We start from the raw sequence: 17,716 nt of genomic DNA on the forward strand, positions 1-17,716 counted from the left end.
GGGATTGATACCTCGCGAAATGTAAGCAAACCTGCTGGAGAATGTAGACAGTAGAGTTCCGTGTTCTCCCGTTGTGCTGTTGTCAGTGCATGAAAATCAATGGCCAGTGTGCTGGTTGAAGACAATGCCAAAACCTCGATGTGTGAGAGAGAATCGGCCGCAGACTTCATGATTCCTTTGATGTGCCGGATGCCGGTGGTGAATTGTGAGATATAACTTGTTTGGGGAAGTGTGCAAGGAGAGTGAGAGTCCGAATGGGTGGATAGAGTGAAAGTTTAAGGTTTGTGGTCAGTCAGGACAGAGCATTGTCTGGCCTCGAATAAGTGACAGAAACGCTTGATGGAGAGGTATACAGCGAGCAATTCACAGTTGAAGGCACTATACTTGCGCTCTGGTGACTTCAGTGCTTTTGAGAAAAAGGTCAACCAATGAAGGCCTATGATTCATGTGCTAATTGGTGAAGTTGTGTTGTTCTCAGAGTTTTGTTCCGAAGACTCTTTTCAGGATCGTCACTGAGCCCCGGACAGCCTCCAACTGTAGTTCATTTGTGGTGATGTTCCCAGGGATGGTTTGTAAGATTCTTCTTCATCATTCCAATGATCACTGGTACAATTTTGGCACTCTTCAGCTTCCAAGATCTTTTCACTTCATTCTTGAGGTCTTGATATTTGGTCATTTTCATGATTTCTGCATTATTAAAAACAAAATCAATGGGTACTGAAACCTCAATTAGCAATGCCTTCTTTTCGTTTTTGTATCGGAGCACTTTGCCAGGTGGCGGTGCTGTATTTTCTATGTTCACGCTGGATGGGATCGTCAGGTCGTACGTGAGCATTATGTCCTTATTTTCAGTGATTGCTTTTGGTTCGTGTTTCCATGAGTTTTGTTGAACTGGGATGTTGAAATTTCTGCACATGTGCCAGTGGATTGCTCAACATACTTTGTTGTGCCTTTGTGTGTACAGCTGTTCTGACATGAGTTTTGCACACCCCGATAAGAGGTGGTTCGTGCTTTCTGATTCTACCTTGCAAAATCTACATTTATCTCATTGGCTCAGTCCTGCCATTTTTTTTTTGAAAGCCCATTCGTGTCGCGTCCTCGGTCTTGGGCATTTATAATGATTCGTTCTCCGTCCCAATTGAGCTGAACTCTTCTTAGCTATTCCAGTGATCCTTCTTCGTCTATCCCTAATCTGTCCAACTCTTTCATTTTGAAATATTTACCTGCTCTTTTTTTCTTTCTCCCAGTTGTCACTATATATCTGTTGGTGTTTCGTCTGTATTTTTTTGTCTTTTTTTTTTTTTTTACAATTGTTGGGGCTGTATTTGCTGCTGTTTCAGTTTGGTGTGTGACATCTTCTATTCGGAACTGTTTTTCAAAGTTTTTTTGTAAGGTGAGTGAGAGATATATTTTCCTGCTTGCCACGTTCATGCTTGTGCACAAATTGTATTCGGCAGTCTGTTAAACTTTTCACACGCTCTACGAATCCTACAGTCGTGGCCCTGTGCACTTTATTGAGTTCCATCAGTGTGCCACCTCCTTCTTTCCTCGGCAGGTACATTCTCGGGATGCATGTAATTTTTGTAGAACACTTTGTGGATAGTGAGGAGTTTCCTTGTTCTGATATCTAGTTTTTTTCTGATTTCCGCTTGTGGCCAGTTTACTATTCTGCAGCTGTATTGGAACACTGATTCACTGCGAGTTGGTTTATGGCTTTGACTTTGTTCCTTGGGGAGGATATGCTTTCAGGATCATCCTCGTTCTACGCAGGTATTCTTTGGTAATTGTTTGGTGCATTTTTTTTTTATGACAAATTTGGCAATATTAAATAATAACGAATGTATAATTAAATCCCCACCCTGGCCCAATCACATCCGGGCTTGGTGAAAGGCAAACTATCATGTTCTCGCAGCACAGCAGGCATGTTTCGGACAAGGCCGTGAAGACCAATGGGCACACTAGTTTGAACACACGTGTCACATATTTTTTGGGGTAGACGCGGAAGGAGGCCAATCGGCCCACCATGCCTCCGCCACATCAACACCCATGGTATCGTCATTCGATTGCGACTTGTGGGTCGTCGTGACCCCCCCCACCCCCAAGCACTCGACACTATGAATGATCAGATGATGGAGTGCAGTGATATTTTTACAGTTGTAATGTTACGTGGGATGTCGATTCTGGGTTTGATTCCCATCACAACTGTAAACTGTCGCATTGCTTCTTCAATCGCAGGCAGGACGTTCAGCTGTCACATCAATGAGAGCGTCGTCCCTTTCGGAGAGGATAAGCCGCCGGTTATCCCTTCGAACGACCGTCCGCTGTGCAGACGTAAACGATGCCACGGTGCCTTTTCGAAAAAAAAAAAAAAAGAAAAAAAAAAAACGAAGAAAAAAAAACGAAGAAAAAAAAAATAAAGAAAAAAAAACCAAAGAAAATAAAAACGAAGAAAAAAAGGAAGAAAAAAAAGGAAGAAAAAAAAGGAAGAAAAAAAACCGAAAAAAACGAAAAAAAAGGAAGAAAAAAAACGAAAAAAAACGAAAAAAAAACGAAGAAAAAAAACAGAAAAAAACGAAGAAAAAAAAACGAAGAAAATAAAAACGAAGAAAAATAAGGAAAAAAAAGCGAAAAAAAACGAAGAAAAAAAAAACGAAGAAAATAAAAACGAAGGAAAAAAAAGCGAAAAAAAACGAAGAAAAAAAAAAACGAAGAAAAAAAAACAAAAAAAAAGGAAGAAAAAAACGAAAAAAAAAAGAAAAAAAAAAGAAGAAAAAAAAACAGAAAAAAACGAAGAAAATAAAAACGAAGAAAAAAAGGAAAAAAAAAGCGAAAAAAAACGAAGAAAACAAAAACGAAGAAAAAAAAAGAAAAAAAAAACGAAAAAAAAAAAAAAAAGAAAAAAAAAGAAAAAAAAACAGGAAAAAACGAAGAAAAAAAAACGAAGAAAAAAAAAACGAAGAGAAAAAAAAACCAAGAAGAAAAAAAAACCAAGAAGAAGAAAAAAAAAAAAACGAAGAAGAAAAAAAAGTCGGCCATTGGGTGTTGGTGCCTTCGGGAAATTCTAAATTCCTGTACTCACTGGGTGTTCGGTTCCATTGTAATATCCAACGGGATCGTGCTGTTTACCTGGGAATTTAATGAGGACGGTTACCAGAGGATTTGTCATTTGAGGGAAGCAAATATGTGATTGAAGAGAGCATCTGGGGAACGACACATTGTTCACGAACGAACGACCGAAAAAAACGAACGAACGAATGAATGATATAAACGAACAACCGACCAACCGCCTACGATATGTGTGCGCGTGCGCGAAGCGTGCTTTCTCATCGAACGTGTGTTTGTTGGGCCGCAGGCTGTCGGCCCGAGGGGGGGGGGGTCAAGATTCTCTGAGGTGCGCAAACCCCCCGACTCCAAACCACCGCGGCGTCTGCGGGGCAGGGGTGAGATCGGTTTGTGGTGGGGGGGGTGAGTTCGGTTTGTGGTGGGGGGGGGGTGAGATCGGTTTATATTTTACATTTCATTTTCACTTCAACGTCGGTTCGGTCTGGGGTGGTGGGTCATCTGCGTTCGTCCACATGTTCTCGAATCGCTGTATACCGGTCATGGTGATCGTATTGTTTGTGTATGGCTGGTGTAAAGGGCACGGACAGATACTGTAGTGTTTCTTACTCATTTCATTGGTTATTGATTGGTTAACAAGGCGCTGGGAGCGTTTTGCTGCCTCTGTATGATAGATTTGGGGCCTACATTTCTCTCTCACAGCAGTATGGTCGTGCGAGGAATCGTTTGGGTCGGAAATGTTTTATTTACGTTATTATTACATACGAAATCTAAAGATTTCGTAAGTATATTAATGACTGCCGTCATCCGTTTGTTTGTGTGTGTTTGTTTGTAGGCACGATAACTCGAGAACGGAAGAAGCTACCAATGTCAAATTACACCACGTGATTCAGGAGGGTGATGGCTAGTGCTGATTAGATTTTGGTCAAAATCGGTCAAAGGTCAAGGTCACAGTGAGGTCAAATATTCGATTTTTGATGGTTTGGTACAGAATCATCGTAGAAACTTCTGGTTTGCGTCGCTCCCTTCTCTAGAGACAGCTTTTATTAGACAAGGTCAGAGGTCAAGTCGACGATTTCGTAAGTACCAGTCTATGACTGCTTGTTTTATTATCGAATAGATGTTTTTTTTTTTTTTTTTTTAAATGAATGTTGCGTCCCATTGGGGCCTCACGCGACCATTATAGACTAGGAAGCATTACATGATGAGGTGTAAAACTCGAAGTAGAAAGAGACCAGGGTGGTTGAGCAGTGAGATTAAGTGAGAAGCAGAAGGTATTTATAAAATAACAGGACTGGAGTTAGATTTATATCATTATCGGAGTAAACAGAGGCAAGTGAAGAAAATAACTCCACAAGCCAAAAGAGAGGTTTGAGAAGGACATGGCTCGGAATATTAAACAATAACAAGGCTTTCTTTGTTTTCAATGCTTTCTTTCTTTGATCCCTGGGGTACCTCAGGGATCAGTACTCGGACCATTACAATTCATTATTTACATCAACGATTTGGATCATGGGGTAAAGAGTAAGCTTTCCAAATTTGCAGATGACACAAAGCTTGGAGGTGAGGTGGATAGTAGAGGGGGTGGTGATCAGATACAGGAAAGTTATAAATCAAGAGGTGGTGTTAACATTGTACAGGAATTTAGTGATTTCTACATCTGGAATATTGTGTGCAGTTTTGGTCACCACAGCTCCGGAAGGACATAGATGCCATAGAGAGGGTTCAGCGTAAGGCTACTAGATTGATTCTGGGCCTCGCTTGACTCAGCTGTGAGGAGCGGCTGAAGGAGACAGGGCTTTATACACTGTAAAGGAGGTGGTTGTGAGGAGATATGATAGAGATGTTTAAGATAATGAAAGGTATCGATAAAATAAATGCAGATGAATTATTGAACAGAGTAGACTGTGATAGGACCAGGGGCCAAAGCTTGAGAGATAAGAGGGGAGCAAGGCAGGGGACTTTCATTCAGAGAGTAGTTAATGCATGGAATGGTCTCCCTGGGGTAATGTCAGCAGAAAAAGTAGATAAGTTTAAATTGGAATTAGATAGGTAACTGGAAGTTGTGGCGATAGAGGGGTATGGGGATGTTGATAAGACTGTTAGGAAGTTTGAGCATTGATTGGTGATTGCGTGCACGTATATGGAGTGCTGTTGGTGGGAGTCTTGTCAAGGGGTCTTGTGTAGTTGATGTTTTTTACCCTTTTGTTTTTTTAAAACTATTTTGACCATCTATCCCTTGCCCCCTCCCCTGGAAAAAAAAATGAATCCAAAAAAATTTCAAAATTTTTAAAAAATCAATTTGCATTTCTCTTATTATGGTGTGGTGTTCATAAATTAGTGTGGTGTTGATGTGGCACAGGCATGATGGGCTGATTGGCTTCCATTTACATCTAATTTCCTTATGAAGTGTCCAAACGAAAAGACATGGCAATCTCAGGTTCGAACCCCCTCTTGAGGTTAGCAATGAGAGTGAGATGGCAAGCTTATTCAGTTTTTTTATTTTAAAAATTCGATATTTATTCAATTTTTTTTAATACAATGCTGAGGTTTGTATGAGAGCAAACACACAGAACGTGCAACAAAGGGGGCAGGAGACAAGAGGGGTTGTAGAGGGAAGGAAAATACAGTGGGGAACAGACATGAGGAGATCTGTGGAAGGGATGGGGATGGGGTGGGGTACACAGAGTAAACAAGATGGACACTACAGGAAGGAAAGGAAAGCAGGGAATTTGAAGGTGAGTTTGGGGTGGATTATTGGGGGTAGAAAAGATCGAGGATTTGGATGGGGGACGATAAGAGTTGGTGGTGAACAGCTGTTTTGAAGACCTGGAGGGAAGAGTGGGATTGAAGAGAGTGTGAGAGTTTGTTCCATTGAAGAGGGTATGGGAGTTTAGTCCAAAGGTGAGAAAAAAGAGGAATGAAAGAGTGAAGGTGAGCAGTGATTCTTGATTTTGGTAGTTTTACCAGAAGGGGGGTGCTGGTGGACCTTGAGTGCCTTGCAGAAATATGGGGGGGGGTTCATATCACAAACAGAACGGGGGTGGGGGGGGTGAGATGCTGGAGAGGGGACTGTAGAAGAAAGAAAGACCACCGACTTGCCTGAGGTGAGAGAGTGAGATGCCCAAAGACTCAGACTCATTGCAGGAGATACCAATTATATTATCCTCAATGCCTTGGTTTCCACAGCTGCGTACGTTTCCATTAGGCTGCGTACGAAAGCTTTGGATGTAGTCAAGAGCTCAGGTGGGCCAAGGAAGGACTTTGCACGATGGAGGATGTCCAGTCGGTGACTGGCTTTGGAGGCCAGGTTGGAAATGTGGCTTTCCCAGTAAAGATCATGGCAGATAGTGAGATCCAGAAGCTTGAATGATAGAACTTCCTCAAGAGGATTGTTGAGAAAGTAGATGGGAGGGTTGGGGGGAGGGGGTGGTTCCAGACGGTCCTTTCGGAGAGACATAGTGAGTGTGTGAAATTTGTCAGGATTGAAAGACATGTTCCAGTCCACGTGTTGGACCGGCTTGTGATTTTTATCCAGATCTGCAGAGAGCGAAGCGGCTGACATCTTTTGACATTTTTTTTCCATCTCGATCCCACAACAAATAAAATTCACAGTTGCACCAACCTCCACTACAAATGTACAACTACTTTTCATACACACATCCTCATACAATTGTTACTCTTTCTTCTTCAATGCATTTTTATTTTTGAGATTCCTCACATGAGCTTGTCGTGCATACCTTGATGTTGATCTGGCAATCTAATGTGGCAGGTTGCCCATATTTATACCTTGGGCATTTTTTCTCTCTCTAGTTTTGCTTGGAGAAAATAGGAACATGGCATCCGAAGAGAAAAAGTCTGAAGGAGACCAAGAGAAGGGTCAGTCAGTTGTATCTACCGTGCCAGGACCAACCCAGGGCAAGGTAAGCTCAACATAGTCATGTTGCTGAAGCTTTCTGATGCAAAGATTATTTTTGGGAAAGCTGAAGTTGGGTCAGCAAGCTAGTGTATTTTTATAGGAATTGGCAGTTTGTGGATGAAGACATTTTTGGGGAATTGTCATGATAATTGAGTGAAATAAGAAAGCAAAACTTGACAGGCTGGGTGGTTGCTTCAACAAGCTATTCACTGAAAACGTGCTTTTAAATCAGGTGTTTTTCGACTTGTTTAGTTATTTATGTAAAGGCCCAGTCACACCTTGATGTTTTAGCCAGCAATGGCAACGTATTAAAATGTATGTAAAACGCTGGCTTACGTTGAACTTTTGATGTTTTTTTTTTTTAAAGATTCGGACGTATTCATAACGAGTTGGTCGTATGCATAACATATTTGTAACGGACACAGAACGTTTCGTTGTCTTATAGATAACTTATACCAATGAATGCTTAGCCTGTTGTCGGCCTTCACAACCTATGCCCAATGATAGTCTAACTTATGCATAGCACGCTTCACGTATCGCCGACTATGACGTGACGTAGCCTATTAAAAGGCTTCCGCACAACGATTTAAATCGTAACCGCCGGAGAAATGGAAGTGTTAACATCGCAGTCACACCTTGGCGATCTTGCCAGCGTATGCCGACCTCTGAAAAATGCGTCTAAAACGCTGGCGCACGTCGAATACGGTATGGGTAAGTTTGGTATACGTGAATAGAACGCTAAAGTATGCTATCATACGTCGTATTAAGTGGAGTACGTCTTGTAATTTTAAACGTGTTAAACATTTTACGACGTACTTGTCGTATGACACACACGTTCCGCATGCGATGGGAATAAGTTGTACGCAGTACGCACGATATGCGAACGTTGGCACACGTTGACAAAAGTTACTTGTAAGGTACTCGTAAGTCAAAACTCGTCAAGGTAATGGTTAGCGTCAGTGTTCCAGACTCCCTGTTTTTTAATTTTTATTTTTTCCCTTCGGTATGACGGTGATGTTGACACTTCGATTTCTAGTGCGGTTATGATTTAAATCGTTGAGCGGCAGCCTATTAATTATATTATATTATAACCGCACTATAAATCGTAGTGTCAACATCACCGTCATACCGAAGAAAAAAAACATAAAAAAAAAAAAAACAGGGAGTCTGGAACACTGATGCTAACCATTACCTTGACGTGTTTCGACTTGTTAGTACCTTACAAGTAACTTGTCAACGATCGCGTAACGTGCCTACAACACGTTACTCATAGGTTAGAAATAAGTTTCGGGTACACTAAACATTACCTTGACGTGTTTCGACTTATGAGTAACTTACAAGTAACGTGAGTCAACGATCGTGTAACATGCCAACAACTTATGGCCAGCGTTATGCGGAACATTTGAGTCATACGCTGGCATAAGTTTTAAAATTTCAAGCATGAAAAACTTGAGGACAACCGCAAAGTACAACGTTTAAAGCCAGCGTACTACGACGTATGGCAGTGTTTTTCAGCGTGCTCTCAATGTTATCAAAACTTACCCATAACGTATTCGACGTGTACCAGCGTTTTACACAAATTATCCAAAAATCGGCATAAGCTGGCTAAAACGTCAAGGTGTGACCTGGGCCTTAACATAAAAAGAGATATAATGGCAAATACTTATCGAAGTGTATACTGAGAATGGCTCTCGGAGCTAATCACGTTATGGCGTGTTCTCCACAATAAATTGTAGGTCACAGCCTGGGTCCATTTATTTAAATATGGCGAAGGTTACACTTGTTTTGAAAGAAAGAGACATCAACCGTGTTATTTTACCATGTTCGGTGGTCTGAAAATATGATTGTGAATGAAAACTACTGAAGAAAAAAACTGCGCGATTTGCCTGTCTAACCTCTCAAGAACATGGATGTTGATGTTAAAAGTCAATCCTGGAAATTCAAATGTTCTTGGGAAAATAATAATACGATATATTGTTATGGTTGTGAGGGTGGATGGAGGATTTAATCGGGAATTTAGCATTGTGCAGAGTTGCTTGGTCCGTGGACAAGTAGAAAGCATCTCGGTGTAACTAAGTTGGGGAATCTGTGAGCTTAAATGTTACGTGTCACCACACGAGGGGTGTTGCGGTATTAATTAGCTTGGAGAGTAAAAATATGCTCCCCAATATGTGATTGCCCTCTGTGATTTTTTTTCTCTTTTTAAAAAAATATTTGAAGCCAGGCAGTAAAGCTGGGAAACACATCCCTGAAACTACAAAAAAAAACAGGAGAAGCCCCCACCTTCCCTGGTTTGGGAGCGAGCAGGCCATGCCCTGGAGGCGGAAGACATAGAGGACAGGAGAGGCTGGCGCATTGCAGAGGGCGTGGGAGGATCCTACTGCATAGGATGAGAAATCGGTGTGGACGAGGGCAGGCAGGCTTGCGCTCGTGTGGATGGTGAGAGGCTCCCGACCGGATAGAAAGATCTGTGTGATCGAGGTTGAGGGTAGGCAGGCTTGCGCATGTGCGGATTGCGGAAGGCTTCTGTCTGGGTAGAACGGGAGATCGACAGAGCAGACACACGAGGTTGGTGTGAAGAACGCACGAGGTAGGTGGCATCTTTGGAAAGAGGAAGACTGGCACATTTTGAGCCATAGTGTGGAGAACTGCTTGTGGATTGCTTGGCATACGTCTACCCTGCCACGAGAGAAGTGACGAAACCATTTGCGCGCATGTGTACGTGCTGGTGGAAGCGCTCCCCATTCCAAGTTTGACAAGGACCAGCTCTAGGCCAAGCTGAGTACCAGTATACTGATATGAAAAAGGGGGGTTATTCTTTTCATTTTGTCACCCTTCGTATTTGTGTCTGTGCGAGGCCTCGACTGGAGGAGTTATTTATGTATTTTTTATTATTATTATTTCCTTTTGAATTATCTTGTAAATATTTGTGCATCTATCTATAATTCCAGCAGTGTGTGTGTCTGTGTCTGACCGCTGTTTCTCGACAACCACTGGTCCGATCTAATTAAAACTTGCCAGGTATATTGCTGGGGACCTGAGTATGTGCCTTTTCAAGGTTTGATATTAATCGGACAAGTGCTCCCCAAGTTATGGCCATTTATTTACCAAACCAATGACAAGACACGTTGCTGCGTAGGCGTGGCCGATGAGGAAAGGGCGCCATTTAGTTACCGTGGCGTAGGAGTGGCAATGGTCAATGGCGCGAATGTCATGGCAAGCAAAGACAGGGAGGTAAACTTAGTATTAATTTGGATTTTAATGAACTGTGTGTGTGTGTGTGTGTGTGTGTGTGTGTGTGTGTGTGTGTGTGTGTGTGTGTGTGTGTGTGTGTGTGTGTGTGTGTGTGTGTGTGTGTGTGTGTGTGTGTGTGTAAGTATCACAGCAGTTGTTACTTCGATGCAAGCGATAATTCGTGGAATGCATGTGAACATTCCGTACGGGCACGCATCACTTCCGGATAGTGATGACTTACTGTATTCTAATAATTTCTTGATTTCTTATGCGCATTTATAGATAAACACAATGTCTCAATCCAGTCGTCCTTTACGAGAGCGAAGGAACGGCCTGTGTGGTTGTTTGAAAGTTTTTTATTTATTATCTTGCAAGATATGTTGGTGAGCTTGTATGGTTTGTTTGTTTGTTTGTTTGTTTGTCTGTAATCACGTATAAAAAGATTCTGCAGAGCACAGTTATCATTGGAAATTTTTGTAAATTCGCATATCAGAGGCCTATAGAGGTCCCTTGCAGTGCACAAAATTTTGAAGGTCAAGGTCAAAGGTCAAGGTCACTTTGTCGCAAATCAGGGGAGTCGACGAAACCCTTATTTTTTGAGTAATTTTGATCGGATAGTCTTCAAACTTCATGGGAATAAAGTTCATGGTCTGGCGCTCAGCTGATTAATTTTTGGTGGCGATTGGCCTTGACCTTAATATGTTTTTTTATTTATTTTTTATATTTTTTGGTCTGTAATCGCGTATAAATCACTCTGCAGAGCACAGTTATCATTGGAAATTTTTGTAACTTCGCAAATCGGAGGCCTATAGAGGTCCCTTTCAGCGCATAAAATTTTGAAGGTCAAGGTCACTTTATCGCAAATCAAGGGAGTCGACGAAACCCTTATTTTTTGAGTAATTTTGATCGGATCGTCTTCAAACATCATGGGAATATAGTTCATGGTCTGGCGCTCAGCTGATTAATTGTTGGTGGCGATTGGCCTTGACTTTCATGGTTAGCGCCAAAGGTCAAACATATTTGACCCCAAGGTCAAACTTTCAAGTTTTAGGAACCATATCGTGTAGTACCTCAAATTGAACACCTCGATGAGTGCTTTCTAGATATGTCAAGCTTGAGACATTATGACGTTATGAGGCAAAAGCATATATTTCATGGTTACTCTGTAGAACGATTCTCATCGGAATCTCTCGTAGGCAGATATTCCTCAAGGAGTCGCTCCTGGTGGATAGCAGCTCTGTTCACCTCAGTGTGACCTTAAAGAAGTCACACGTGGTCACCTTTTGGCAAGATACGGGTCACTCTGCGGGTGACATTGGTTTATTTTTTATTTTTTTTTGCACATACGGCCACGCACGTACGGGCATGCACTTATGGGCACGTAGTAGTGTTTATTAAATGTGTTTATTTTGAAGAAAACTGTATTCGTGTAACAGATACCCGTCTACGACGGGTAAAGGGTACAGGACGGATCACAATACTCGGTTACGGTAGTTTCTTTGGATGTTTTGCGCCGCATTCAACAGCTCAGTTCATATTGGTGGTGTGTCTGGGTGCCCATGGTAGCGTTTGAGACCGGTCGCTTTAGATTGTTGGCCTTGACACGTAGTGGCGGATGAGTAATACGAACGATTTGACATATTCATCGCTTCTATATTACCTCCATCAATAGATTAACAACATGGCAGGATAAAAGTCGTAAATGCTGAGTTGAACAAATGTCCTGAACTCATGGACTTGGTTATTAAAGTAAAGCACGTCGTCTGGGACCCGGCCGTCGGTTTGCCGCCGAATGCTGCTGATTGTGACGTCATCGATTCCCTCTTTGAAAATTATATCTATACTAGCGATACCCGTGCACATTATATTACGATTGCAGTGGTTTCGCTGATAAACCCCCTTGTGCTGTCCTTTTGCAGTGCCCCTGTGCCATACCCTTCGAGCACGTGTTAAAATCTCCGTCGATCAACGTGTCCGCCTCCTCGTAATAAGGAACAGCTCGGCTGTCCTGGGGGGTTGGCACTGTTAACCGCCCGTCACCACAATTTGGGTTGGGGGGGTTAACTTGAACCAGCCACCTCAGTGACAATATTTATCAAAAGTTATCATTGAGCAGTTAAATATATCCTCTAAAAATAAAAAAGGTTCATCTTTTTCTTCTTCCTTTGTCTTCTCTGTGCAGCACAAGGCTGCATGGTGGCATCATTTGCTGAGGGTGTGGCTGTGCTGCTGATATAGTGCCCCCCTGTAGGTTAGGGCAGGAATTTGTTCATGGTGCCGGCGAGAGCTCGCCTACTCTTCGTGAAGGACACCTTGGGATCTTTAATGTCCACCAACTCATGCCCGCAGACGGGATGCCCCATTTAATGTCTATCTGAGGAGATCAAAAGGTTAATGGGATATTCGTTTTTGCGAGGAATTTTTAAGTCTGCAAGACAGTTTTTATCAACATAAACACTGCGTGACCTCACCGAGGGTTGATCGAATTTACAATTGGGAATGCCATAAATTATTTGTCTGTTGGGGGATGTCTGCGTGCAGCGGGAGGTTAACTCTGTTGCACCTTCCCTTTGATACAAAACGTACTGGTTATAATATGATTGTTATAACATGAAAAAATGTTTGTGGCGGTGAGGTATTGTAAAAGTTGTTTTGTGTTGAGGGGAACAGGTTGTCACGAGGTTAACCTTTGACCTGCATTGGGTGGTCAAGGTGCAATAATTTTCCAGATTTTAGAATTGGCAAGAAACCATGAGCGACTGGGAGAAGGAATAACCTTTGCAGAGATTCTCTCTTGGGGGAGGGAGGATGTTATAAAGTTGAAAGAGAGAAGAAGGATTGGGGAGGGTTTGAGTTGCTGTGTGTACACTGTGCCACAGTGATAACTTTTAGTTTTTGTTGAATAAATGCTCAGTTGTAAATCTTTCATCGTTGTTGTTGATTGGAGCTCAAAGGGCGGAGGAGCTCCTTGTAAGCCAACGGTCATCCATATCTAGTGCCCAACTGTGTCTGCGGACGTCCTCCTGCAGTTGGGTTACTTTTTTATGAGGAGGTTGGTGCCAGGGTTTGTACTCCAGCCACTGTAAAACACTTCATTCCACAAAACACAAGAAAACCAGAAAGAGAATTGAAAACCCACTCCGTGGGGTAACCAAGGGGTAACCAAGGGGTAACCTTCCCAGGTCAGATTGCGATAGTGTGCGTCGAAGTGGTGATGAGGTGTCATCCACCAGACGGTCTCCTTGGGTTAACCTGAGGTGGTCCCTTCGGGTGGGTGCCTGGAATGTCCTTTCCCCAAGAGTGGATGATCACCTGTCTCTGTTATCTGAGCTCAAGCGTTTGGCATCGGTATTGCAGCACTCTGAGGTTCGGAGATCGAATTGTGGTGAGATCATGGTGGATGATTGCACATATTATTGGTCTGGTCGCTCTGATGGTTACCATGCCCAAGGAGTTGCTGTAGCTGTGTCCAATAAGCTGATTCCAATGATAATTGAGGTAACACCAGTCAACGAGCGTATTATGAGACAAAGGATTTGCCACTCCTTGGGTGTCGTTTCTCTGGTCTCTGTATATGCCCCTACTGAGGAGAGTGATCTCACCGTGAAGGACTCATTCTTTGACACTTGAGTCTGTGGTTGATCAGTGCCCCAGGTGAGATGCACTTCTCATCTTGGGGGATTTCAATGCATCGACTGGAACTGATGGGGATGGTTATGAGATGTGTGTTGGTCCCCATGGGTCTGGGATTGTGAACCTGAACAGCACTAAGTTCCTTGACTTTGCAGGAAGTCATGTACTTGGGGTTGCTGGTTCATGGTTTCAGCACCCACAGGCTCATCACTGAACTTGGTATTCTCTGCTTGACGTGTGGCAAAGGAGATTGACCATGTGCTCGTTGATGGTCACTGGAGGATGATCCTGAACTGCAGGGTCTACCGGAGTGCTCAGTTCTTCAACACCGACCACAGGCTTGTGGTAGCAACTTTGAAGTTGCAGCTTAAATCCAGGAGAATGGTACCATCCCTGGCTAGGCTGGATGTTTGCAAGCTCAAGGCTGAGTGGGGATTTGGTGGGGTTTGAGTACTTTGGGGAATCCTGAAGAGTTGTGGAGTGCCTCAGGACCATCATCCTTGATGTTGCCGGTGGATGTCTTGGAACTCACTGGAGGGCAAAGAAGTATTTTGTCTCAAGGGACACTGGATACCATTGACCAGTCGCAGGGTGAGGCTTGATGGCAGAGCTGAGCTGTTGAAGGAGTTGAGGCGTAAAACTGGACGTACACTGAGGGTAGACAAGGAGGCCAATGTGCAAGGAATCTATGAGAGGGTAGAGAATCACCTGTGGTCAAGTGATGCTGGTCCTGCTTACAGGAGAATTCGTGCATTGCGTTCCTCCAAGCCCGTCCCTCGGTGTACCGCATGCAGTTAGAGTGGAGGGTGATCGGCTCTTGACAGAGGAGTCCGAAGTGAAGGCCCGCTGGGCCGGTTACTTTGAGCAGCTGTACCAGGCTGATCCACCTGCTGTTGAGTTAGATGTCAGAGGTGTTGCTATCCCTATTGCTGACCCTCCAATCAACTATGATCCACCTTTGTTTGTGGAAACATCGGCTGCGGTGAACCGGTTGAAATGGGGTAAAGCTCCTGGGATCTCTGGCATCCCTGCTGAACTTCTCAAGGCTGGTGGAAATGCTGTACTCGTGTCGTTGCATGCAGTTCTGTGCTATGCCGGGAACACAGGCATCATCCCAACTGACTGCAGGAGGGGCCTTGTTGTCCCTCTGGAAAGGGAAGAGTGATCGCCAGGACTGCAACAACTACCGAGGGGTGACACTGCTCTTGGTGCCGGGTAAGTTCATTGCTCGGATAATACTTGACAGGGTTCGCCACCATCTGCTTGAGCACCAGCGTCCAGAGTCGAATGGTGGAAGGAAAGAATAGCAAGCGGATTGAGTTGTCTTTTTTTTTGGCATTTGAGAAGTACTGTATAATAGAAGAGAGGAGTGAAAAAAATGACACCCAGTGGAGAAGAGAGCTTGTGTGTCAGGCTCAAGCCAAAAGAGAACACTGTCTAGCTGAGGCCTAGATAAATACATTTTTCAACTTCATTCACAAACACAAATTCAACATGACGAGTAATAATTACAGGACATTATTAACAATGTCGGGAACAAACAACAGATAGACAGGACAGATCTGGTCTGGAATTCTTCGCTTTTGAAGTGATGTTTACGAAGCAGGCAAACCACGTACACACTCAGAATCAAATACTGCAAGATAATTGTTCGGTCCTCGTGCAACAAAATCGATAACACAATGCATTTTTCAAAACTCTTGAAAATTAGTTGGGGGCTAAAATTCATGTTGTACTTATTGTAACAGACTCGGCCTTTCTACCGGGAAATGTGAGACAACCGGAGATGAACTGCCAAGACGCCCAATTGGAGGCATTCTGCGAATCAGTAGGCGGTGTGGTTGTGTTTGAATCGATTTCACCGCACTGGCTGTTACACAATTGGGGTTTATAAACACTTGCACTAATATTCATAAAGGTACATCTGATGTATAATTAACCCTGCTTTAAACCCCCTCCTCTCTCCCAAGTCATTTTTGTCCCAAGACAAGTCACTTTTTTTCCCCGCCTTTGGAATAAACTTCCTCACTCTATTCAATTTCATTCTTCCCTCCAGGCCTTCAAAACAGCTGTTCACCACCACCTATCATCCTCCATCCAAATCCTTTATCTTTTCTACCCCCGATAATCCACCCAAGCTCACCTCCTTCAAATTCCCTGCTTTCCTTCCTGAAAGTCCCTGTAATGTCCATCTTGTATTCCCCATGTTCCCCGCCCCATTCCTCTCCCTTCCACAGATCTCCGAATGTCTGTTACCCACTGTTTTATCCTTTGCACTCCCGCCCCTCTTGTCTCGTACCCCCCCCCCCTCCTTGCTGTGCGTTGTGTGTTAGCTCTCACATGAGCCTCGACAAGGTATACAAAAAAAGAAGAAGAAAAAATGACATGTTGTGTAATATTGTTGTGGAGCCGGGTGTCGGCGGCGGGCACGACCGCCTGGTGGAGCAGTGGAGTCTGCTCCACCGAACACCCGGAATTTAGATCGTGCTCCTCGGAGAACTCCGAAAGGCACGGGACCCTTACAGTACTGTGATTCGCCAAGAATTCGGCCGCATGTAATAGGGTGACGTGCCAACTTCAATAAACCTAAGTATCCACGCTGCAAAGCCACCGGGGAATTCACACCCTCGGCCGACTCTGTCCGATCTGAGTCGCGGAAAACGGCTCGGATCCGGCGTAACCGAGCGGAGTTACCAGAGCCGCGCCGGACCAAATGCACAATTTACCGTTTCCCAATTTCCCAACACGCACCGTGCTAAGCCAATGAAAAAAAACCACAGAAACGAGCTGATACATTCAACAAAAGGGATATTTATTTACAATAGGTAGGGAGGGGAACACAGAAGAACAGAGTTATCTGACTACAAGAAATGCAGTCAATGTACAAGTAAAAGCACTTGTACAGTTGCTATTTGAAGACGGACACACACACACACACACACACACACACACACACACACACACACACACACACACACACACACACACACACACACACACACACGGACCCGTCGGGTCTTTATTGAAGGCTTCCAGCTCGAGAACAGGTGAGCTGGAGAGCAGAGCCTGTGCTTGGACCTGTCTACCTCGTGTGGTCTTCGACGATCCGGCTCGGCGGGACTGAAACTCGCAACACGATGCCGCTCCAAGCATCAGGTACCGTGCTCTCCAACCGGCCACGCACCAATCGACCACCACCACGACGACGACGACCACCACCACGACCCTCTTTTACCCAGCCTGGCGTTCCTTTTTATTAGGTAATCTCTACCGAGATTACCTAATAAAGCCGGACCAAATGTCCGTCCGTCCGTCCGTATGTACGTCTGTCATTTTTTCTTTCCGATCTTGATGAAACTTAGTATGTGGGTAGAGGTCGATGAGTGTTGCACAACGATATAACTTTTGTCCGGGTTCAAGGTCAGAGTCAAGGTCACGTAAGTTATAAAAATCGCCATTTTCAAAACCTATCTAGTTTGCCATTCTACAAGATATTCAGCAACTGTTTATTGATTAGGCAAGTAAAAAATATTATCTTGTATCTAACCGGACAGATTTTTGAATTTCCATCCTGTTTGGCCACTACGTAACCTGGAACGTAACCACTACGTAACGTAACCTTGGACGGGGCGTCATGGGAAAGTCGCTCTCTGTGGCAATCTCAATCCCATTGGCCGGGGTACCGTGGGAGGGTCACTTTCTGTGGCGTGATTGGACAAGGGGCACGCCCCTGCCTTCCTGGGTGGTGTCCCGGTCTGAGGTGATGGAAATCTCCGCCCACGTACGTGGCCAAACGCACGTGGGCAATGGTGTCGGTGTGTGAAGTGAAGGAGGTTTGTTGTAAACGACACTCCGCAGCACACACATGTA

At 43.9% G+C, this 17,716-nt stretch overlaps 1 protein-coding gene across 9 annotated transcripts in view; it reads left to right on the forward strand.

The window, feature by feature from the left end:
• Positions 1-3,289: 3,289 nt before the first annotated feature.
• The window catches only part of WDR5 (WD repeat domain 5), a 67,205-nt gene continuing 52,778 nt past the window's right edge, over positions 3,290-17,716 (forward strand). For 2 of the 9 annotated variants that reach the window (XM_085899897.1, XM_085899887.1), the window contains exons 1-3: positions 3,308-3,440; positions 3,896-4,139; positions 6,874-6,983. Coding sequence is in view for 6 of the 9 variants with exons in the window: in XM_085899887.1 (XP_085756013.1) it covers positions 6,897-6,983 (87 nt within the window). In the remaining 3 variants the exon portion in view is untranslated. Of the gene's footprint in view, positions 3,466-3,895; positions 4,140-6,873; positions 6,984-17,716 lie in introns of those variants that run through there. The other 7 variants (XM_085899882.1, XM_085899904.1, XM_085899901.1 and 4 more) reach the window with 7 other exon arrangements.

Source organism: Eptatretus burgeri, chromosome 1 (assembly GCF_056783735.1).
Source record: "Eptatretus burgeri isolate ZD-2024b chromosome 1, Ebu_testis_v1, whole genome shotgun sequence".
Taxonomy (NCBI): Eukaryota; Metazoa; Chordata; class Myxini; order Myxiniformes; family Myxinidae; genus Eptatretus; species Eptatretus burgeri.